We start from the raw sequence: 22,237 nt of genomic DNA on the forward strand, positions 1-22,237 counted from the left end.
TTTCCTCTCAACTTTCTTCTACACCATCAGTGTTAAATTCAGTTCCTTGCAGAAGGATTTTGAGAATAAGCTATTTATAGTATTTCTAATCCATTTCTACAAAGTTGTGTCTAAAATCTTTTAGTCTTTCTTTCTTTTTTCTATTATTTTTCCTGGCAATTAGTCAACAGAGAACTGAAATGTTTTTTGATGTCAAACTGAATCCAGCACATGGCTGGAAATGTTTTTGTTCAGTGTTGTTTCAGTGTCAGACCTGGTTCAACATATGACTGCAACATGTTAAAATTCAGACTTTGGCAACACTACTGAACACAGGAGCCACACACGAACAGATGTTTTTCAAGAGAATTAAAGTTTTTTATTTCACATGAAAAGCAAGATGTTCACATTTATATCAACAGTTCAAAACTGTTCAGAATATGGCAATACAGTCTCTCAGCTGTGATTACACTTGTGAGTTTTAAGATGATGCAACAGTGTGTAGGTGCGTCCGCACTGACTACAGCTGAACGGTCTTTCTCCTGTGTGAATGCGCTGGTGGCACTTTAAGTTGCTTGACTGACTAAAGCTCTTCCCACACTGACTACAGCTGAACGGCCTCTCTCCTGTGTGTGTGCGCTGGTGGCCTTTTAAGTTACCTAACTGACTAAAGCTCTTGCCACACTGACTGCAGCTGAACGGTCTCTCTCCCGTGTGAATACGTTGGTGTACTTTTAAGTTTCCTAACTGACTAAAACTCTTCCCACATTGACTACAGCTGAATCCTCTCTCTCCTGTGTGAATGCGTTGATGGTTTTTTAGGTCCCAAGGCTGCCTAAAACATTTCCCACACTGAGGGCAAGTGAACTGTGTCTCTCCTGTGTGAATGCGCTGGTGGCATTTTAAGTGACCTAACTGACTAAAACTCTTTTCACACTGACTGCAGCTGAACGGTCTCTCACCGGTGTGAATGCGCTGGTGGCATTTTAGGTGGCCTAACTGACTAAAGCTTTTCCCACACTGAATGCAGCTGAATGGTTTTTCTCCCGTGTGAACACGCTGGTGGCATTTTAAATGGACTAACTGACTAAAACGCTTCCGACACTGACTGCAGGTAAATGGCCTCTCTCCTGTATGAGTGCGCAGGTGTTTTTTTAAGTCACTTGAATGGATAAAACGTTTCCCACATTGGCTACAACTAAACTGAGTCTCCCCTGTATGGATTTGCTGGTGGCATTTTAAGTGGAATAAACGACTAAAGCTTTTCCCGCACTGACTGCAGTTGAATGGTTTCTCTCCCGTATGAACACGATGGTGAAGCTTTAACGCACTTGATTTATTAAACTTCTTTCCACATTGACTACAGATGAATGATCGCTCTCTCGTGTGAACACGCTCGTGCTTTTTCAAATCTCTTGACTGACTAAAACTTCTCAGACACTGACTGCAGCTGAATGGCCTCTCATCTGTGTCACCGCACAGGTGGCATTTTAAGGAACTTAACTGACTGAACATCTGCCCACACTGACTGCAGCTGAACATGCCTGTGTGAATTTCTTTGTGTGTTTTAAGCTTGGATACCTGATTAAAACTCTTCCCACACTGAGAACACGAGTAGAGTCCTTCCTCTGTCTGAAGGCTTTGGTATGCCTTTAAGCTCTCTAAGTGATTGACAGTCTCTTGACATTTTGTGCTGTGACTGTCATCCCCTGGGTCCCCACTGGACTCAGCTGTGTTCTCAAACACAGACAATGGGGTTAGAATGCTGGAAGGTCCATGCTGCTGTTGTCTGTGCTGCAATGACAATCTCTCCACTTTTACTAAGCAAGGTCTCAGACATATAAACTCCCGTATGTCAGTATTTCCCATACTCTGGTCCTGCTGCGGCCCTTTCTTTTCCAAGTTCCGTTTGTGAAGTTCCAGCTGAGAGTGATTTAACTTAGCCGTTTTCTCTTCACTGTTTGTAGACTGTACATCACTTTCCTCTTTGATCCAGACATGGTCCAATCCACTGACTTCTTGTTTCACGTACAGAGATCCTGTGCAGGGCATGCTAGGATAATTAGCAGCCTCCTCCTCTTTAATGTGGACAGGTGGTAACGCTGGGCGTTGCTCATTAGGATAAGCCACCTGATGCTTGTTGCCCTGTTCTGTGCTGTTAACACCATCCAGTTCATTCAATTCCTCCTTTTTGTACTCTAGACCAATACGAGACTCTAGAACAATGTGACTGTCTGTTCCGTTCTTTTGGTCCACATTGTTGACCATCTCTGAACTGTTGTGGCATCCCAGTGGATTTACACTGTCTGAAACCATTTCAGGGCCTAAATCAATCATGTGGACACGAAGCAGTTCGCCGAGGTCTTCCTCACCCTGTCTGATCCTATTCTGCTCAGTGAGGCGCTCTTTAACTTCTGCACCAGTGAGCTCTGTATTCTTACAGTGTCCGTGTTCAAAAGAAGTCTCTTCACTGGCATCAGTGACAGCACTGGCCTCTGCAGCTCCTGAAAAAAAAGACAAAAAATGTCAAGATTATTAATTTTATAGTAAGTTAATTGCGGCATCTTCAGCTATAGTAGAAATAACAAAAACAAAACTGTTGCATTGCAAATTGGCACGTCTACAACTGAAATACCGATCACAGAAACCGGGTTACGAGAAACAGTTAGAGTAAATATTGACTGCAAGCAAACAGGCAACTGTAAAAGCAATACACACAATATATAGAGTATACAATACATAGGGCCCTTTGGTTTACCTTGTGAAAACCTATCCAGTTGAGGTTTGTGGGGCAGCCGAAGTCTATCTCAGCATGCAACAGATGAAAGGCAGGACACACCCTGGACGGAACCCCAGTCCATCACAGCGCACACACATTCACACAGATACAAACAGACACACACACCAGGGCCAATTTTCCCAGAAGTCAATTAGCCTACCAGTATGTTTCTGGATTGTGAAGCCCACACAAGCATGGGGAGTACACACAAATTCCACACAGATAGCACCCAGGGCCCCAGAGCTGTGGGGCAGTAATGCTAACCAATGCACCAGTTTAATGAAAATAAAAAAATAATAAATTAATGTCTTTAATATACAATACTAATCTATATTTAGATTATTGCTGGGTTTAGTAAATCAGACTTGAAAGAATCTTTGTTTACATTAATTAAAGCTGCCTCTCCCAGGCATAATTAAAAAGGGCTGTCTTGAGAGCCTGTATGAAAATTTAACATTTCTATCTACCATATTCATTATGAAAATTACTGTCCAGCAAAATTCCTGTTTTTTTTTTACATTTCTGAATAAAAGAAGCTTTGAGACAGGGGTGCTTATCACAATGGCAGAGTACATCAACTCCACAGCTTTGTAAAGTCTGCATTTTAAAAATTAGTAAATTGATATTACTGGTTCTGCTGGTGTGGTGCAAAGGCAGGTGGGTGTCAAGGCACTGGGTTATTTCTTATAATGAAGGACTTGAAGTGGTAGCGTAGTGGTAGTGGTACATTTGTGTATCGTTATTATTCTGTAATTACTGAAACAGTTACAATGAAACCTTGGGCACAATGGTAAGGGGTGGTGGGTTGTGTAACAATATGCAAAATGTTACACTTTTTACACAAAGTGAGAATTATATATATATGAGTAATATGTTAAGTGTGACAAAATTCAAGGAAACTACAACTACCATTTTGACTAAATGTAAGAACCTTAGGACTCAATTGAAAGTGTGTTTGATATAATTATCCATATTTCCATGTTAAACTGAACATTTAGTTCAATTTCCTAATGAAATTTAGAAACTAACATTTTCTGTTCTTCACCCAACACTTTCGTGTACTAACCAGAGGACATGAAAGGCTACAAATCAGAGAAGAATCACCATAAAAAAATCAGAGGTGGCATCTTTCCTTGTGGTCCCATAATTAGTACTGATTCTACCGGAAACAAAATTCAAAATGATGAATGCACCATTAACATTCTCCTCTAAGTAATGGGAAATTTAGAAAAGCCAAACCGACCCTAATTCTCCAAATTATTAGGATAATCAACGCTGGGAGCTGGACAAAAAAGTAAATAAAACAAGAGTAATTCAAACATAAAGCAGTTGTAAAACCAAAGTGCAAATCAATAATACAAATAACAGGCTAATTAGAGAGAGACCTGTCAATAATAACTCTCATCACCACCTTCTAGTCCATTGTTGACTATTTCATTTTAATCTAACTGTTTCTTTAACTAAGCTTTCTTTACTATTAAGCTATATTTGGGAATGAATCGCAGCTGCTGAAAAGGCTTTAGTGCTGAACAGTCAAATATATATAAGCAATACAATATTGCTAAAATGGACAACATGTGTAGCACAAAAAAAGGGAATAAGCACCAGAATAAAATAAGATAAGATCACTTTATTAGCCATATACAATTTCTTGCATTAGGAATTTGTCTTTTCGCATACCCCAGCTTGCTCTCCATGAGACACACAGGCACACAGACGGGGAGAGAGAAGCTTGGGGTCAGAGCGCAGGGTTAGCCATTTATACAGCGCCCCTGGAGCAGCTGGGGTTAAGGGCCTTGCTCAGGGGCTCAAGGGAGTAGGATTCCTCTGCCGGCCACAGGATTTGAACCAGCAACAGGCACAAATCCTTAACCACACTCTGCCCCATAACTGCAAGTTTAATCAAGTACACAGGTGGAAAAGATGGTTGGTAGGATTATAGACCAAAATAGATGACCAAGACAGGCATGAGCAGAAATGTTGAAAGAGTGGTAGTTGAAAAGAAGGACATAAGCACAGAGAGGTCATAAACCAGAGGCCATTTGGGCACATAGCCTGTTTGGGTGCCAATTAAAGGAGCAAGTGGGAAGACTGCAATAACGGGGTATCAAGTGCAAAGCTGAGAGGAAGAAATGCAGAGAAAGAGATGGTGAGCTGCAGGATTTTGAATGAGCTGGAGCAGATGGAGGGGTAGTGGCGTGTAAAAGTCAATGTAGTGTGAACAGAATACGTTAACCACATCTCCAAGCCTTTTAAAGCTTGGATAGAACAGAAAGTCCAGTAGAGCAACTCTCAGTTGTAACTAACTCTTATGCCAGACCATGTCCATTATAAGAATGCTTAGAATTCAGCCCATATTGTTTGTCTGGTAGTTAAACATTCCTTGATAGAAACCAGGGTATTAGCTCCCAACAACATGGTTGGGAAGCTTGTTCCAGACTCCAAGAACTCTTAATATTGCTGGTGAATACAAACAAACCCTTAAAACTAGCATTTATTTTGTGGTATAGTGCACAGGTAGAGCAAATAAGATTTATGAGCATTTTGTCTCACGGGTAAATAAAAAATAATTTAAATTGCACAAGCTTGGAAGATAAAATTAGGTCTTTTGACGCTTAACAAAAGAAAGTTCGCGAAAAGGGTTAATTTTTTATCCCAAGTATGCTAGAGACCCTAGATCTTAAAAAAATGTAATCTCCCTTAAGATGCGTCGTACAAAATTCGTTTTTAATTCTTATTGCCGTCAGCTTTTACAATAATTCAAGCAGATCATATAAGCACGGCAAGCCTTAAAACATTAATAATGACTGAAGAGTGCTATTTACATAAACGTAAATTATTCTTTATTTACAACACACTAGCAAACATTTGTAGGAAAACTCGCCCCCTAAAAATAGCCTGTGGTGTTTTGTTAAGTAGATGAAATCGAGCGGTAGATAAGATTTTTAACTCGGACTGTCCTGACTCACCAGCCTCTTTTGGCCTCAGTTTTACTCCTGTAGTCCCAGGACAGACCTGGAATCCACTGTAGCCCCTGATGCTGGGATACGCCCCGGACACTCTCTTCCATACATCAAGTCTCAGCTTCAGGTCCCCGGTTTCTATCTCCATATGAGATATGCAGTCTTGAAAAGCTTAAAAGTTTCCGAAACAATTTTACAATAAACTCAGTCTACAGTACACGGGTTCGACTTGAAATTGGATAGGACGTGCTGCATTTGGAACATCTTTTGCGGATTTTTTACTTCGCAGGGCAACATTGGATATGAACGTGAAAACACATGGTTCCCAAGATTTCTTACAGTGTTGTCTTGAGGGGACGCTGTGTATTAATAAAAAAATACAAAGTAATCAAGAACATAAGAGAAACTCCAGCTATCAGCAACACAAAGAAAAGCACACCATCTTCGGCGAGCAAAATGACGTCTACTTCAGCTTACTCTTGTCGCAGAATACTGGACGTCATCACGTATGGACGCCGACGCGATCTGTGGCATCTTCAAGAAATTTCGCCACTGCCGTGACAGCAACTACCATTTTGACTTGAATCCCTCTTGGAAGATAGTATGATACAAAGATTTAATTGTATCTTTAAGCATTTTACTAAGGGGCTTTAACGGCAGAGCAGAGGTACTAGTAATGTAGTACGTAAGGCGATTACTCAGTGATCCTGCTGGAAATATGGTTATACAGTATCTCTGGGCTATTTCGCCACCAGAGGGCAAAATAGTAAAATGCCACCTTTCAATGAAAACAAAAAAAGTTATACCAAGCGCTAATGTTTAACGTTAGTATTAAATAACATTAGTAGCTTCTGACATGTGTACAAATTATCTATACTGCTTGTTCATTCTTTATATTTACTCAAGAGCTGTTTGTCCAACATTTTCTTTTTGATATTCAGTCTAATTATAGCCGACGAACTCCATGCTTAGACACCATAGCTGTGACTTTATTAAAATACTTTACCTAAGCTCTGTTTTCATTTCGCTGTATCATTTTCCTAAAATATGGAAAGCGCCTCGGCTGACGGTCTTGCGCAAGTTTCCCAGGTGCATAAAAGTTAGTGTAATACTATTTTTAATTTACAAGAACAGCTTGATGGAGTAGTAAACTGTCCCAATCTTAAAGATGTATTAATAGTAAATTAGTTACCCCACACACTACAGAGTTCAGTTTCAGAAACCTACCTCTATAGATGGAGAAACATTCAGCACCTGGTTTTCATGAAATTGTAAACTGAAAGCCTACAATTCACAATCTTCAAATTAAACTTTTGAGGAACTCGATCGAGAACTACAGTACATGAAGAAAATAAGTGGCAGTTCATTTTTATAGCCGAGAATAGGAAGCGCTTCTTTACACAAAGGCTTTTGGGAATTTTTCTAAATCGTCAGCCAGTTATATGACTGGTAGGTGCTGTTAAAACCGTGGCTCTGCTCTTCTGCTGAGAATTATAAAAGCCCATCAGTATGTGCACCTGAATCTACTTGTCTACATGGATTCACCCGCATAGAATCATCTTGCTTGCCTTGTATATCATGCTCAGTTATGGAGATAAGTCAAAATGGATTTGACAAAAATAGTCGAGAGAGATCTTCACCTTTTCCCTTTATTAGGTTACAATTCAAAGACCATAATATACAAGAAAAAAAAAACATCAAGAGTCTTGATTAGGTATGCATTACAATTTATTAATCAATCCATTACTACCAATTCATTTTACATGAAAAATAACAGCAGAATTGTTAGACAGAATCAGTAAATGTTTCCTTTCTTCAGAATGTTTTGAAATGTTATTCTCAAGCTGAATTGTGACTTAATTTCAATAAATTCAAGAGCAGAAAAAAACCATTGTGTCTCGTATTTCAGATAGATGTGTGGTTTTCATTTGTTGGAGTGTAGAATGCTGGAAAATGGTTCAATAGATGTCTTGAGTTCATCAGTTACTATGAAGGAGGACGAAAGAAGCTTCAGCAGAGGTGTTGAGGTCATTATTTACTGTGGGGCAGCTGGAAGAGGGATTTTAGTAGGGGGTGTGGGGACGTCGTCAATTAAGAGGTCACGACAGAACAATACAGATTCCTTGCCAAGGCCCAGGTTGTATTGCCAAATATATACGCTTTGACCAGGCTTGATTTCGATCTTCATTGTTTCTTCAACATCAGTAGCTTCACTCCACTGTTCTTTATCCGTGTCGACCTTCACTCCCCCGTACTCGGCTCCGAGCGAAAACTGATACTTAGCAAATGCCGCAGTCAGATCTCCCGACTGATAGGTAGCGGTCATTGAGATTTTCCAGTTGTGCTCGATGCTCGACATCTTCTCCCTAGTAAACCCCACCTTCTTGGTAATCTTCTTCTCCCAGTTCAGGACTGACGAAGAAGGATTGTCTATGGATTTAATGTTTTCCCACTTCCCAAAGGCTGAACCCTGAGTCACAGCCAGCCCACCTGGGAGGAAGTTGATTACATCTGGGTGGACTGATATTTCAAGACCAGGAATGAATTCATTAAGTTCATTGACAAAATCAACCTGGACCCCCCACTTGCTGTCATCTCTCAAAAAATGGATTAAGTTGCCTGTAGCCCAGAAATACAGACCAGCTTTGCAGCCTGGATCAAGAGGGTATTCATGGCCATCGGCATCCGAGTTTAAATTGGTTGTGCGGCGGTAAATGCCTTTATCTAGGAAAATGATGAAGAAGTATCCAGAGTGAGAGAGGTAGTGATCACCTCCCTGACAATTGGGATGCAGGGGGACTGCTGTACGGAGGGTATCTGTGGTCATGTTGGTGACAGGCAGGAATTCATTCTTTTTAATGACATAGAAGTGATCCTTGTCAGCCAAATAGTGATCCCCACCTTTGCAGGGCAAACTCAGACTGTGCACAGACAAGTCTTTTCCATGAATAAAATCTGGGCATTTCATATAACAGCCAAGATCAGAACGGACAATGTAAACTAATTTTGAATCTCCACAGATGTCAACCCCTTGGGCCTTCTTCTTTGGAACTATTCTGTCCATTTTCTTCTGCACTGCAATAAAATGACACATGATTAAAAACAAAAAAAAAGCTAGCTCATTGAATATACTCACAGGATTTTCTCTCCTACATGTTGCTCGGATTAATTAGTTATCATATTACATGGCAATAGAGTACAGGAAATCTAACAGATCACATTAGTAACTCAAAGTGCATTAGGTTTAATTAAATTGAGCTTTTGATCAAATATGCTGCAATTCAACAACACATGTTTGAGATAAATATTAAGGAACAAAGTTGGAGAAACAAGAACTGAATAAAAATTCAGGTTACTAATTGGAATAAGATTGTGTCCAGAAATAGACAAATAAGGGAGTGAAAAGCTTGATAGTGGCATGCGTGGCATGCGTGACAGCAGCATAAAAATTATCTTTAAGGTAAGAAGATTGTACTCCTATTTCAATAGAACCAAAACCAAGTCTGCCTTCATGGGGTGGTTCAGGAAACAAGGGTACAGTAAATGGTAAAAGGAGAGAACTAGAAAAGGCTACAGAAGAACCATAAGCTGGCTCCTTCTTTGTCATACCACATTACAGAACACATCCAGATAACATGAGCACTGAAGAGACTCACTTTAGGATTTAGGAAACTTCAGAACTGTAAACAGTTTGATTTTTGCAGTAACCACCAAGCTACAGATATTTCTTGCTGGTTTAACAATGTGCCATTTTAATATAGTCAAAGAGGTTTCCCATTGTTTAACATCTGTATAGGGCTTGATTTAAAACAAGTGTTAACAGATCTTGTAAATATCTGCATATAATAGGAGTGTATATATATATAATAGGATGCTGTATAATTTTCAAGTTCTCTAACAAATATTTCCAATAGTTTACTTCTTACTCCATTACTTCTCTGTGCTAGAGAAGAATGCCTGTTACTGTTCTGCTCAGTATTCCCTGATAAACAGAGAGCATACTATATGGTTTAATAATTGTTAATATACAATTTGCTGGTGTTAGGAATGGCATATATATTACACACATCATTCACATCCCCCGGCTTCTTACAATATGGAACAGGTGTCCTGGTTAGGACAAACATCATGACCAATGGCTGCACATACTATGCCTCTGAAATTGTGATGAATTGTTCTTGACTACTTTGTGGGACAGTATGCTAGTTTCTTGCGGAACTTACTTTAAATGGATGTGCAATAGAAGTGGGAATATCTCCCACATGGAATAGTTAGACATGTCGAATGAATGCCTGGGGTGTTCTGGACATGAGAATCAGCTTCTTTGACAAGAATCCTTCAGGAACAGAGATGTATCCTCAGGTTTTAGGGTATTGCATAAATCATTGTCATACCCAAGTCAAATAAGCCAAACTCTGACTATAAATTTATGAATACATGTTTTGCTAAACTTAATACAAGTCAATCCTTTTGGTTTTAGAAATGTAATCTTTCATTGTTTAACCTGATGCACTGAAACTGCACAATAACCTTTAGAAACAGACTTGCTTTGCAGATACCCCCCCAAAAAAGCTTAATGAATATTTTCAGAACTATACGCCAATAGTCCTTACCCAAATCTTAAAATTTTCCTCCAACTCAAACATAAAAGCATGTTATCAGATTCAAAGGAGCACAGAAAGCAATACATTTCTATGGAAAAACTATCCTCCTGCATCTAGAAAATCTATACCTTTATCTGCAACTCCTTTGGTAGAAGGACACTTTTTTGAAAGAAAATACTTTTATAAGAGTTATAAGAACAAAGAAGAGGAGGTAAATTGCCCCCCATTTAGCTTGTCTAGCAGGTTAGGAGCTAAGCAAAAATTTCAGCCAGACATTTTTTAAAAGACCCCACCGTTTCAGCCTCAACCACCAATTGTTAATAAAGATCAGGAGAAGCAACAGGCAGAAATGGATCCTTCACCACAACCATTTACATCTGCCCAACCTGAAGCTGTGCTTCTTAAGGTGCCACATTACCACCCTTAGATTCAACCTTTTATAAAGGACCATGAGCAAAGCGTTCTGGAAAACTAGATGTATAATATTTCATGCTATCATTTTGTGTCCTATCCTTTTTGCTTGTTTAAAGTATTCTAGCAAGTTAAACAAAACCTCTTTTCTGAATTCAAGGTGTCCTACTTATTCTTCTAATTCAGTTCTACCCACCATCTGGGCAATTCTATTATCCATGTCCAAGTAACAACAGGTGGTGGATCATTCCCCACAGCCTTCTGAGGAATGTAAATCAGATGAAATCCACCATTTTGCCTGACCTTCCAGCCCTCCTACAGTACAATACACATTTATGTTTTTCCAGTCATGTAATGCTTCAATCAACATGAATCACTGCAGCTGAACATTATAGGCATGTTCCATATTCACAATGGAACCTATGAAAGGAGATAAATGATACAGTAAAGCTTCTAGGAAACATACTGTAGTCACAATTAAACAATTACAATTTGTACAGCAATTTTAGTCTTATTTTAAAAAGACAATAGTGAAATGCAGCATTTGTAGTTTTGTATAGAAACTGTCAACAGGATACCTCAATCACAGCTGCAAGATTAGACAATAAGTACATTTGGGCATTTTTAAACTTAATGTAGTTCCCATGGTACAATCTATGTCTGAAGAGTGAGATCAGATCTAGTTTAACATCCCCTTACAGACTAAATTAAGTGCACCACAAGGAAAAGCTATTCTCCGCATCTAAAATCGTATTCGTCTTTGTCCTCATGTCTGTTATTTTTATAAATACAATTAAAAGGATACTCACACGAGACTGGGGTGTGTTCTACAATGAGCGCTGACTTGTTCACAACACGATTCAGCAGCTATCAGAAAGGGGGGATATATAGAGAAAAAAAGGGGCGGGTCGCTGGTCCAGTTACACCCATTAACAATTGACCAAAGTGACACTCCGGAGAATTCCTGAAATGTCTTCGGCTGTCACTTTTGTTTCTCTTATGATTCACTGCTTTACATTGTAATTTTCAAGTAAAAATAATGAGTTTTGTTTTAGATATATATTTGTAATTCGATGTAATACCTATTTCGTTGTGTAAGCCAACTCCTTTTTCAACCAGGCTCCCGATCTAGTTCTCAATCTCATTAATTAAAAAAACCCTGTTGTTGTCTTTTCGAAAAGTTGTTTTTTCGAACCGCTGTATCGTTGTTCCGTCATTATTGCCTCAATCTCCATGGGAGCGTCGTTAGCGCCATTAGAGCCTCGCATCTCCCCAAACAATTTTTTTCCTTGCGCTCCTCTGCTTCCTTCCTGCGCTGCGAAACACTAGTTCACTTTTTTCCCTTTTCACTTTTTCCGTTTTATCTCTCCCTTTTTAACCTTTCTTTCTCCGTTGGCTTGCCAGTGTCCTTATTTTTTTAAAGACACTTTCATAACGAACTGTCCAGTATCCAGTCTATATCGTTCCCTCTCGAATCTCCTGATCCCGATTATCTTCGCCGTTTCTTTTTCATCTTAAGCAGCGCTCCACTTCGGCACCAGTCATCACGCTGCAGCACAGTTTACCATCAGCTGCAGTATATTTTTTAATACATTGATTGTGAACGTTGCAGTGTCCTGGGAGAATAAAATAAACAAATAAGCAAATATCTTCGATTTTGTTTTCAGTTTCCTCTCCATTTTGTTTTTAAGTTTAATAAAGTTTTAGCAGTTACAACCGGCTTTCTCATCTGATGAGATCTGGTACCAGAACAGAAATGCAGAGAGCTTCGGACTTAATGTTGGGTTATAACGCACTGTAATTAGTTGAGTTAAGCCTGTTTTTGATCAATGGTATGAGTCTGCTCCGAAAATGTGCTCTCTAGTCCCTTCACTACTATACAGTACTAATATGTCAGTACATAGGTCAGTCATGGCCTCCTAATGATCGCCACTGAATTGGCTTCATCACGCTGTTCTCCTCCCTGATAGCTGGTGTGTGGTGTTTACTGCTGCACTACCACTACTTCATCCAGGTGGGGCTACACATTGGTGCTGGTGGAGGGGAGTCCCCTTACCTGTAAAGCGCTTTGAGTGGAGTGTCCAGAAATGTGCTATATAAAAGTAAGGAATAATCATGTATTGTTATTATTATTAATAATAATAATAATATAATAATACACTTTTAAGATTTTATTGCTCTTGTAACTCTGCTGTGGAAGAACAGTGTTTTGCCTCCTTTAAATTTGGAAAAATAGTCTGAAAGGTACTAGTCAAGAAAATAACAGATTGTGAATTTGTTCGCATTTAAATAATACTTCAAAACCATCTTGCCTGGTAAAAGCAAAGCCTATCAGTAGGATTTCAATGGACTGAAAGGTGTGAGTTGATAGTGTCCAGCCATTACATTAGTCCCAAGAGATGTCAACCACCATGCTACAGTATGTAATCTGTTCCAGAAACCCACATCTCTTTGTTAAAAGAAGTGTTTACATCCATCCTAAAATACATAAAATTCAAATTCCCATTTAGTTTCCAATTGTGTTTCACAATACATTGTTCCTCAGAGGCCTTGAAAGGGTCTTATTTGATTATATTTCATCACCTTTGAACTTCAAATAACCCTGCCTTGAAACCCCACATTTCTCACACAGAATTGCCCACGGTTTTTGCAAATAATACCATAAATGAGGTGATAATGCTGCTGTTTGAAAGACACATTTGTTTTTAAACTGGTTTTGAATAATTTTAAACCCTGCATAAACTGTTTGTTTTAAGGCATTTAAGCCTCAAATAACCACACCTTGAAACTTCATTAATCTCCCATATGATTGCCCTAGGTGCAAACACATCACATTTTACTCAAATAGTGCAGTCAACAATGCAATAATACTGTACCTCCGTGACTTTTCAAATTCAAATACTCCATCTTGCCTCAATCTCCATGGGAGCGTCGTTAGCGCCATTAGAGCCTCGCATCTCCCCAAACAATTTTTTTCCTTGCGCTCCTCTGCTTCCTTCCTGCGCTGCGAAACACTAGTTCACTTTTTTTCCCTTTTCACTTTTTCCGTTTTATCTCTCCCTTTTTAACCTTTCTTTCTCCGTTGGCTCGCCAGTGTCCTTATTTTTTTAAAGACACTTTCATAACGAACTGTCCAGTATCCAGTCTATATCGTTCCCTCTCGAATCTCCTGATCCCGATTATCTTCGCCGTTTCCTTTTCATCTTAAGCAGCGCTCCACTTCGGCACCAGTCATCACGCTGCAGCACAGTTTACCATCAGCTGCAGTATATTTTTTAATACATTGATTGTGAACGTTGCAGTGTCCTGGGAGAATAAAATAAACAAATAAGCAAATATCTTCGATTTTGTTTTCAGTTTCCTCTCCATTTTGTTTTTAAGTTTAATAAAGTTTTAACAGTTACAACCGGCTTTCTCATCTGATGAGATCTGGTACCAGAACAGAAATGCAGAGAGCTTCGGACTTAATGTTGGGTTATAACGCACTGTAATTAGTTGAGTTAAGCCTGTTTCTGATCAATGGTATGAGTCTGCTCCGAAAATGTGCTCTCTAGTCCCTTCACTACTATACAGTACTAATATGTCAGTACATAGGTCAGTCATGGCCTCCTAATGATCGCCACTGAATTGGCTTCATCACGCTGTTCTCCTCCCTGATAGCTGGTGTGTGGTGTTTACTGCTGCACTACCACTACTTCATCCAGGTGGGGCTACACATTGGTGCTGGTGGAGGGGAGTCCCCTTACCTGTAAAGCGCTTTGAGTGGAGTGTCCAGAAATGTGCTATATAAAAGTAAGGAATAATCATGTATTGTTATTATTATTAATAATAATAATATAATAATACACTTTTAAGATTTTATTGCTCTTGTAACTCTGCTGTGGAAGAACAGTGTTTTGCCTCCTTTAAATTTGGAAAAATAGTCTGAAAGGTACTAGTCAAGAAAATAACAGATTGTGAATTTGTTCGCATTTAAATAATACTTCAAAACCATCTTGCCTGGTAAAAGCAAAGCCTATCAGTAGGATTTCAATGGACTGAAAGGTGTGAGTTGATAGTGTCCAGCCATTACATTAGTCCCAAGAGATGTCAACCACCATGCTACAGTATGTAATCTGTTCCAGAAACCCACATCTCTTTGTTAAAAGAAGTGTTTACATCCATCCTAAAATACATAAAATTCAAATTCCCATTTAGTTTCCAATTGTGTTTCACAATACATTGTTCCTCAGAGGCCTTGAAAGGGTCTTATTTGATTATATTTCATCACCTTTGAACTTCAAATAACCCTGCCTTGAAACCCCACATTTCTCACACAGAATTGCCCAAGGTTTTTGCAAATAATACCATAAATGAGGTGATAATGCTGCTGTTTGAAAGACACATTTGTTTTTAAACTGGTTTTGAATAATTTTAAACCCTGCATAAACTGTTTGTTTTAAGGCATTTAAGCCTCAAATAACCACACCTTGAAACTTCATTAATCTCCCATATGATTGCCCTAGGTGCAAACACATCACATTTTACTCAAATAGTGCAGTCAACAATGCAATAATACTGTACCTCCGTGACTTTTCAAATTCAAATACTCCATCTTGCCTCAATCTCCATGGGAGCGTCGTTAGCGCCATTAGAGCCTCGCATCTCCCCAAACAATTTTTTTCCTTGCGCTCCTCTGCTTCCTTCCTGCGCTGCGAAACACTAGTTCACTTTTTTTCCCTTTTCACTTTTTCCGTTTTATCTCTCCCTTTTTAACCTTTCTTTCTCCGTTGGCTCGCCAGTGTCCTTATTTTTTTAAAGACACTTTCATAACGAACTGTCCAGTATCCAGTCTATATCGTTCCCTCTCGAATCTCCTGATCCCGATTATCTTCGCCGTTTCCTTTTCATCTTAAGCAGCGCTCCACTTCGGCACCAGTCATCACGCTGCAGCACAGTTTACCATCAGCTGCAGTATATTTTTTAATACATTGATTGTGAACGTTGCAGTGTCCTGGGAGAATAAAATAAACAAATAAGCAAATATCTTCGATTTTGTTTTCAGTTTCCTCTCCATTTTGTTTTTAAGTTTAATAAAGTTTTAGCAGTTACAACCGGCTTTCTCATCTGATGAGATCTGGTACCAGAACAGAAATGCAGAGAGCTTCGGACTTAATGTTGGGTTATAACGCACTGTAATTAGTTGAGTTAAGCCTGTTTTTGATCAATGGTATGAGTCTGCTCCGAAAATGTGCTCTCTAGTCCCTTCACTACTATACAGTACTAATATGTCAGTACATAGGTCAGTCATGGCCTCCTAATGATCGCCACTGAATTGGCTTCATCACGCTGTTCTCCTCCCTGATAGCTGGTGTGTGGTGTTTACTGCTGCACTACCACTACTTCATCCAGGTGGGGCTACACATTGGTGGTGGTGGAGGGGAGTCCCCTTACCTGTAAAGCGCTTTGAGTGGAGTGTCCAGAAATGTGCTATATAAAAGTAAGGAATAATCATGTATTGTTATTATTATTAATAATAATAATAATATAATAATACACTTTTAAGATTTTATTGCTCTTGTAACTCTGCTGTGGAAGAACAGTGTTTTGCCTCCTTTAAATTTGGAAAAATAGTCTGAAAGGTACTAGTCAAGAAAATAACAGATTGTGAATTTGTTCGCATTTAAATAATACTTCAAAACCATCTTGCCTGGTAAAAGCAAAGCCTATCAGTAGGATTTCAATGGACTGAAAGGTGTGAGTTGATAGTGTCCAGCCATTACATTAGTCCCAAGAGATGTCAACCACCATGCTACAGTATGTAATCTGTTCCAGAAACCCACATCTCTTTGTTAAAAGAAGTGTTTACATCCATCCTAAAATACATAAAATTCAAATTCCCATTTAGTTTCCAATTGTGTTTCACAATACATTGTTCCTCAGAGGCCTTGAAAGGGTCTTATTTGATTATATTTCATCACCTTTGAACTTCAAATAACCCTGCCTTGAAACCCCACATTTCTCACACAGAATTGCCCAAGGTTTTTGCAAATAATACCATAAATGAGGTGATAATGCTGCTGTTTGAAAGACACATTTGTTTTTAAACTGGTTTTGAATAATTTTAAACCCTGCATAAACTGTTTGTTTTAAGGCATTTAAGCCTCAAATAACCACACCTTGAAACTTCATTAATCTCCCATATGATTGCCCTAGGTGCAAACACATCACATTTTACTCAAATAGTGCAGTCAACAATGCAATAATACTGTACCTCCGTGACTTTTCAAATTCAAATACTCCATCTTGCCTCAATCTCCATGGGAGCGTCGTTAGCGCCATTAGAGCCTCGCATCTCCCCAAACAATTTTTTTCCTTGCGCTCCTCTGCTTCCTTCCTGCGCTGCGAAACACTAGTTCACTTTTTTTCCCTTTTCACTTTTTCCGTTTTATCTCTCCCTTTTTAACCTTTCTTTCTCCGTTGGCTCGCCAGTGTCCTTATTTTTTTAAAGACACTTTCATAACGAACTGTCCAGTATCCAGTCTATATCGTTCCCTCTCGAATCTCCTGATCCCGATTATCTTCGCCGTTTCCTTTTCATCTTAAGCAGCGCTCCACTTCGGCACCAGTCATCACGCTGCAGCACAGTTTACCATCAGCTGCAGTATATTTTTTAATACATTGATTGTGAACGTTGCAGTGTCCTGGGAGAATAAAATAAACAAATAAGCAAATATCTTCGATTTTGTTTTCAGTTTCCTCTCCATTTTGTTTTTAAGTTTAATAAAGTTTTAACAGTTACAACCGGCTTTCTCATCTGATGAGATCTGGTACCAGAACAGAAATGCAGAGAGCTTCGGACTTAATGTTGGGTTATAACGCACTGTAATTAGTTGAGTTAAGCCTGTTTCTGATCAATGGTATGAGTCTGCTCCGAAAATGTGCTCTCTAGTCCCTTCACTACTATACAGTACTAATATGTCAGTACATAGGTCAGTCATGGCCTCCTAATGATCGCCACTGAATTGGCTTCATCACGCTGTTCTCCTCCCTGATAGCTGGTGTGTGGTGTTTACTGCTGCACTACCACTACTTCATCCAGGTGGGGCTACACATTGGTGCTGGTGGAGGGGAGTCCCCTTACCTGTAAAGCGCTTTGAGTGGAGTGTCCAGAAATGTGCTATATAAAAGTAAGGAATAATCATGTATTGTTATTATTATTAATAATAATAATATAATAATACACTTTTAAGATTTTATTGCTCTTGTAACTCTGCTGTGGAAGAACAGTGTTTTGCCTCCTTTAAATTTGGAAAAATAGTCTGAAAGGTACTAGTCAAGAAAATAACAGATTGTGAATTTGTTCGCATTTAAATAATACTTCAAAACCATCTTGCCTGGTAAAAGCAAAGCCTATCAGTAGGATTTCAATGGACTGAAAGGTGTGAGTTGATAGTGTCCAGCCATTACATTAGTCCCAAGAGATGTCAACCACCATGCTACAGTATGTAATCTGTTCCAGAAACCCACATCTCTTTGTTAAAAGAAGTGTTTACATCCATCCTAAAATACATAAAATTCAAATTCCCATTTAGTTTCCAATTGTGTTTCACAATACATTGTTCCTCAGAGGCCTTGAAAGGGTCTTATTTGATTATATTTCATCACCTTTGAACTTCAAATAACCCTGCCTTGAAACCCCACATTTCTCACACAGAATTGCCCAAGGTTTTTGCAAATAATACCATAAATGAGGTGATAATGCTGCTGTTTGAAAGACACATTTGTTTTTAAACTGGTTTTGAATAATTTTAAACCCTGCATAAACTGTTTGTTTTAAGGCATTTAAGCCTCAAATAACCACACCTTGAAACTTCATTAATCTCCCATATGATTGCCCTAGGTGCAAACACATCACATTTTACTCAAATAGTGCAGTCAACAATGCAATAATACTGTACCTCCGTGACTTTTCAAATTCAAATACTCCATCTTGCCTCAATCTCCATGGGAGCGTCGTTAGCGCCATTAGAGCCTCGCATCTCCCCAAACAATTTTTTTCCTTGCGCTCCTCTGCTTCCTTCCTGCGCTGCGAAACACTAGTTCACTTTTTTTCCCTTTTCACTTTTTCCGTTTTATCTCTCCCTTTTTAACCTTTCTTTCTCCGTTGGCTCGCCAGTGTCCTTATTTTTTTAAAGACACTTTCATAACGAACTGTCCAGTATCCAGTCTATATCGTTCCCTCTCGAATCTCCTGATCCCGATTATCTTCGCCGTTTCCTTTTCATCTTAAGCAGCGCTCCACTTCGGCACCAGTCATCACGCTGCAGCACAGTTTACCATCAGCTGCAGTATATTTTTTAATACATTGATTGTGAACGTTGCAGTGTCCTGGGAGAATAAAATAAACAAATAAGCAAATATCTTCGATTTTGTTTTCAGTTTCCTCTCCATTTTGTTTTTAAGTTTAATAAAGTTTTAACAGTTACAACCGGCTTTCTCATCTGATGAGATCTGGTACCAGAACAGAAATGCAGAGAGCTTCGGACTTAATGTTGGGTTATAACGCACTGTAATTAGTTGAGTTAAGCCTGTTTCTGATCAATGGTATGAGTCTGCTCCGAAAATGTGCTCTCTAGTCCCTTCACTACTATACAGTACTAATATGTCAGTACATAGGTCAGTCATGGCCTCCTAATGATCGCCACTGAATTGGCTTCATCACGCTGTTCTCCTCCCTGATAGCTGGTGTGTGGTGTTTACTGCTGCACTACCACTACTTCATCCAGGTGGGGCTACACATTGGTGCTGGTGGAGGGGAGTCCCCTTACCTGTAAAGCGCTTTGAGTGGAGTGTCCAGAAATGTGCTATATAAAAGTAAGGAATAATCATGTATTGTTATTATTATTAATAATAATATAATAATACAGTTTTAAGATTTTATTGCTCTTGTAACTCTGCTGTGGAAGAACAGTGTTTTGCCTCCTTTAAATTTGGAAAAATAGTCTGAAAGGTACTAGTCAAGAAAATAACAGATTGTGAATTTGTTCGCATTTAAATAATACTTCAAAACTATCTTGCCTGGTAAAAGCAAAGCCTATCAGTAGGATTTCAATGGACTGAAAGGTGTGAGTTGATAGTGTCCAGCCATTACATTAGTCCCAAGAGATGTCAACCACCATGCTACAGTATGTAATCTGTTCCAGAAACCCACATCTCTTTGTTAAAAGAAGTGTTTACATCCATCCTAAAATACATAAAATTCAAATTCCCATTTAGTTTCCAATTGTGTTTCACAATACATTCTTCCTCAGAGGCCTTGAAAGGGTCTTATTTGATTACATTTTATCACCTTTGAACTTCAAATAACCCTGCCTTGAAACCCCACATTTCTCACACAGAATTGCCCAAGGTTTTTGCAAATAATACCATCAATGAGGTGATAATGCTGCTGTTTGAAAGACACATTTGTTTTTAAACTGGTTTTGAATAATTTTAAACCCTGCATAAACTGTTTGTTTTAAGGCATTTAAGCCTCAAATAACCACACCTTGAAACTTCATTAATCTCCCATATGATTGCCCTAGGTGCAAACACATCACATTTTACTCAAATAGTGCAGTCAACAATGCAATAATACTGTACCTCCGTGACTTTTCAAATTCAAATACTCCATCTTAGCACTATCAAGAGTCAACAAACCAAAGATAAAAAGTTTTGCAGATAATAATGAATGGCTTTAATCATTTTTTCCAAAACTGAAATCCTGTTCCATTTGATTTGGTAATAGTAATTTTACCATCTGCTCCATTCACTAAAGACAACTTTTCAATTAGCTACTGTATGTGCATGCTCTCTCTTTCAATGCACAGTAAATAATGCAAAGTTTTAATAACAAATTGCTAATTAAGTCTGTTATACCTGCAAAAAAGCAACATTCTAATGACAAATCTACAGTATATATTATTGTATGAATATAAAACAATAAGGCTACACAATAGACTCAGAAAACAAGCTGTACAAAAAAACTAAAATAACAGAACTTGAAGGTATAGTAAAAGTTAATAATTGTAATAAATATTAAATATAAAATATAAATAAATCCCAACTTCTGTATCCAAGGGCATAGAGAGACAGAGGCAGAGTCTTCATGTCCAAGCAAGAGGTCTCTTTGATCTAAGCTCTTAAGTACAAATAGAAGGTGGGATTGATAAAAGCACAACTCTTTTTTAAAGTAGGTTTGCAAAATCCTAAAATATATACAGTACTGTACATCATCATGTACAATAATTTTACGGAATGGTATTAAAATGAGGACAAAAGCAGGGCTGAAGGTGACAAACATGTCTCTATCTGTAACAGTGCTAAGAAGAGAGATCAGAACCTCACCCTCAGACAACCTCCCTCTCCTGTTCTTCAGACATGCACTAGCAATGCTCTCCCATTTGCCCAAAGGAGCTTTTCTTTGTTTTATAGTACCTGAAAGTCATGTTCTAACGTGGCCTGTGTTTAACATTCACACATTCATCTTATTCTAGGCTAATTCCCACGACTTTAAACAAGCAACATCATTCTCAATTTACCTTGGCTGATTGCAGTGGGACATTGCCTCTAAGCATGCACACCCTCTAATCAAACAAAACTTAGCTACATGTACCACAGGCAAATCTCTAACACAAATACAAAATAATATACACTGCTCTTTTTTGTTGTCAATCACCTGCTGAAGCTCTACGTCCTTTCTAAGGTGATAGATGTCTTTAAGTTTTGAGCAAGATGGGCTGAGTGTCCTGACTGTTTTTCTGAGGATGTTCTACCTCTAAATAATTTATATCATATTCAGTATATATATAAATAAATCTGCATTATTTATGAACATAACACTTTGTTTTGTCTCAGTAATTTATAGCAGCACACCTGTAACTCATGTGGTCAATAGGTTTGCATAAGCTGCCTTGGGAGGACATTCATTTCTTGAAATTGGGTATGATGTTATAATGTTGCCTGCATTTTCAAAGACGTTTGAGTGGCTGTTAACATATTTATATGATAAATGTCTTTTAGTAAAAAATCTCACCGGCAAAACCAACAGAATGGTGAAAGTCTTCTAAAGTGGATTACACAAGACATTTACTTCATGAACTGTACAGTGACCTATACATTACCTAAGAGCCTGATTAAGCAGCTCTTTAAATAATTGCCAACTGTGTAACTAAAAAAAGAGAAACAACACAGGAACTGAATTTGAGAAGCAGCTCCAGAGTCACAACCTCCTCAGAAACTGGACTGTGTATTAATAAACCAGTTGCCATTGTTCACAGTTAAAATGTTCTTGAGATATGGATGTATTTAATTGTACATTTAGAGATGCATGTCATTTAAACTTAAATTTAAACTTAAAATTTAAACTTATGACGGGTGTTATTTCATTTAAGGCCCACTCTCAACTCCAAATGTTAATCTGCATCAACAACAGTTAAACTTGGTGGCTCTGAGACTGAAAGTTCAGTTAAGGATGTTTT

General features: G+C 38.5%; 2 protein-coding genes across 5 annotated transcripts; both read right to left on the minus strand.

Annotated features, from left to right (window-relative positions):
• Positions 1–335: 335 nt before the first annotated feature.
• On the minus strand, positions 336–6,252 carry LOC148676008 (uncharacterized). 2 transcript variants are annotated; one of them, XM_088600208.1, is made up of 2 exons: positions 5,728–6,252; positions 336–2,483 (listed from the first exon to the last, which is right to left on the minus strand). In XM_088600208.1, the coding sequence occupies exons 1-2, from the start codon at positions 5,867–5,869 to the stop codon at positions 436–438; spliced, it is 2,190 nt and encodes a 729-aa protein (XP_088456334.1). In that variant the 5' UTR covers positions 5,870–6,252; the 3' UTR covers positions 336–435. The 2 variants fall into 2 exon arrangements, with proteins under 2 accessions (XP_088456334.1, XP_088456340.1); XM_088600214.1 differs by having other exon boundaries at positions 2,738–5,864.
• A 1,104-nt stretch (positions 6,253–7,356) lies between these two features.
• On the minus strand, positions 7,357–11,855 carry LOC148676009 (uncharacterized). 3 transcript variants are annotated; one of them, XM_088600242.1, is made up of 2 exons: positions 11,546–11,855; positions 7,357–8,791 (listed from the first exon to the last, which is right to left on the minus strand). In XM_088600242.1, the coding sequence occupies exon 2, from the start codon at positions 8,783–8,785 to the stop codon at positions 7,757–7,759; it is 1,029 nt and encodes a 342-aa protein (XP_088456368.1). In that variant the 5' UTR covers positions 8,786–8,791; positions 11,546–11,855; the 3' UTR covers positions 7,357–7,756. The 3 variants fall into 3 exon arrangements, with proteins under 3 accessions (XP_088456368.1, XP_088456360.1, XP_088456354.1); XM_088600234.1 differs by having other exon boundaries at positions 7,357–8,796; positions 11,546–11,854; XM_088600228.1 differs by lacking the exon at positions 11,546–11,855 and adding an exon at positions 10,933–11,047.
• Between the last annotated feature and the right edge of the window lie 10,382 nt (positions 11,856–22,237).

Source organism: Lepisosteus platostomus, chromosome 2, assembly GCF_059453375.1.
Source record: "Lepisosteus platostomus isolate fLepPlt1 chromosome 2, fLepPlt1.hap1, whole genome shotgun sequence".
NCBI lineage: Eukaryota > Metazoa > Chordata > Actinopteri > Semionotiformes > Lepisosteidae > Lepisosteus > Lepisosteus platostomus.

Coding starts and splice junctions, on each gene's coding strand:
- LOC148676008 (XM_088600208.1), bottom strand. CDS start 5,869: ATGGAGATAGAAACCGGGGACCTGAAGCTGAGACTTGATGTATGGAAG. Junction 2,484..5,727: donor ACTGAGGCCAAAAGAGGCTG/GTGAGTCAGGAC, acceptor CTTTTTTTTCAG/GAGCTGCAGAGGCCAGTGCT.
- LOC148676009 (XM_088600228.1), bottom strand. CDS start 10,956: ATGGATAATAGAATTGCCCAGATG. Junction 8,792..10,932: donor ATAATAGAATTGCCCAGATG/GTGGGTAGAACT, acceptor ATTGCAGTGCAG/AAGAAAATGGACAGAATAGT.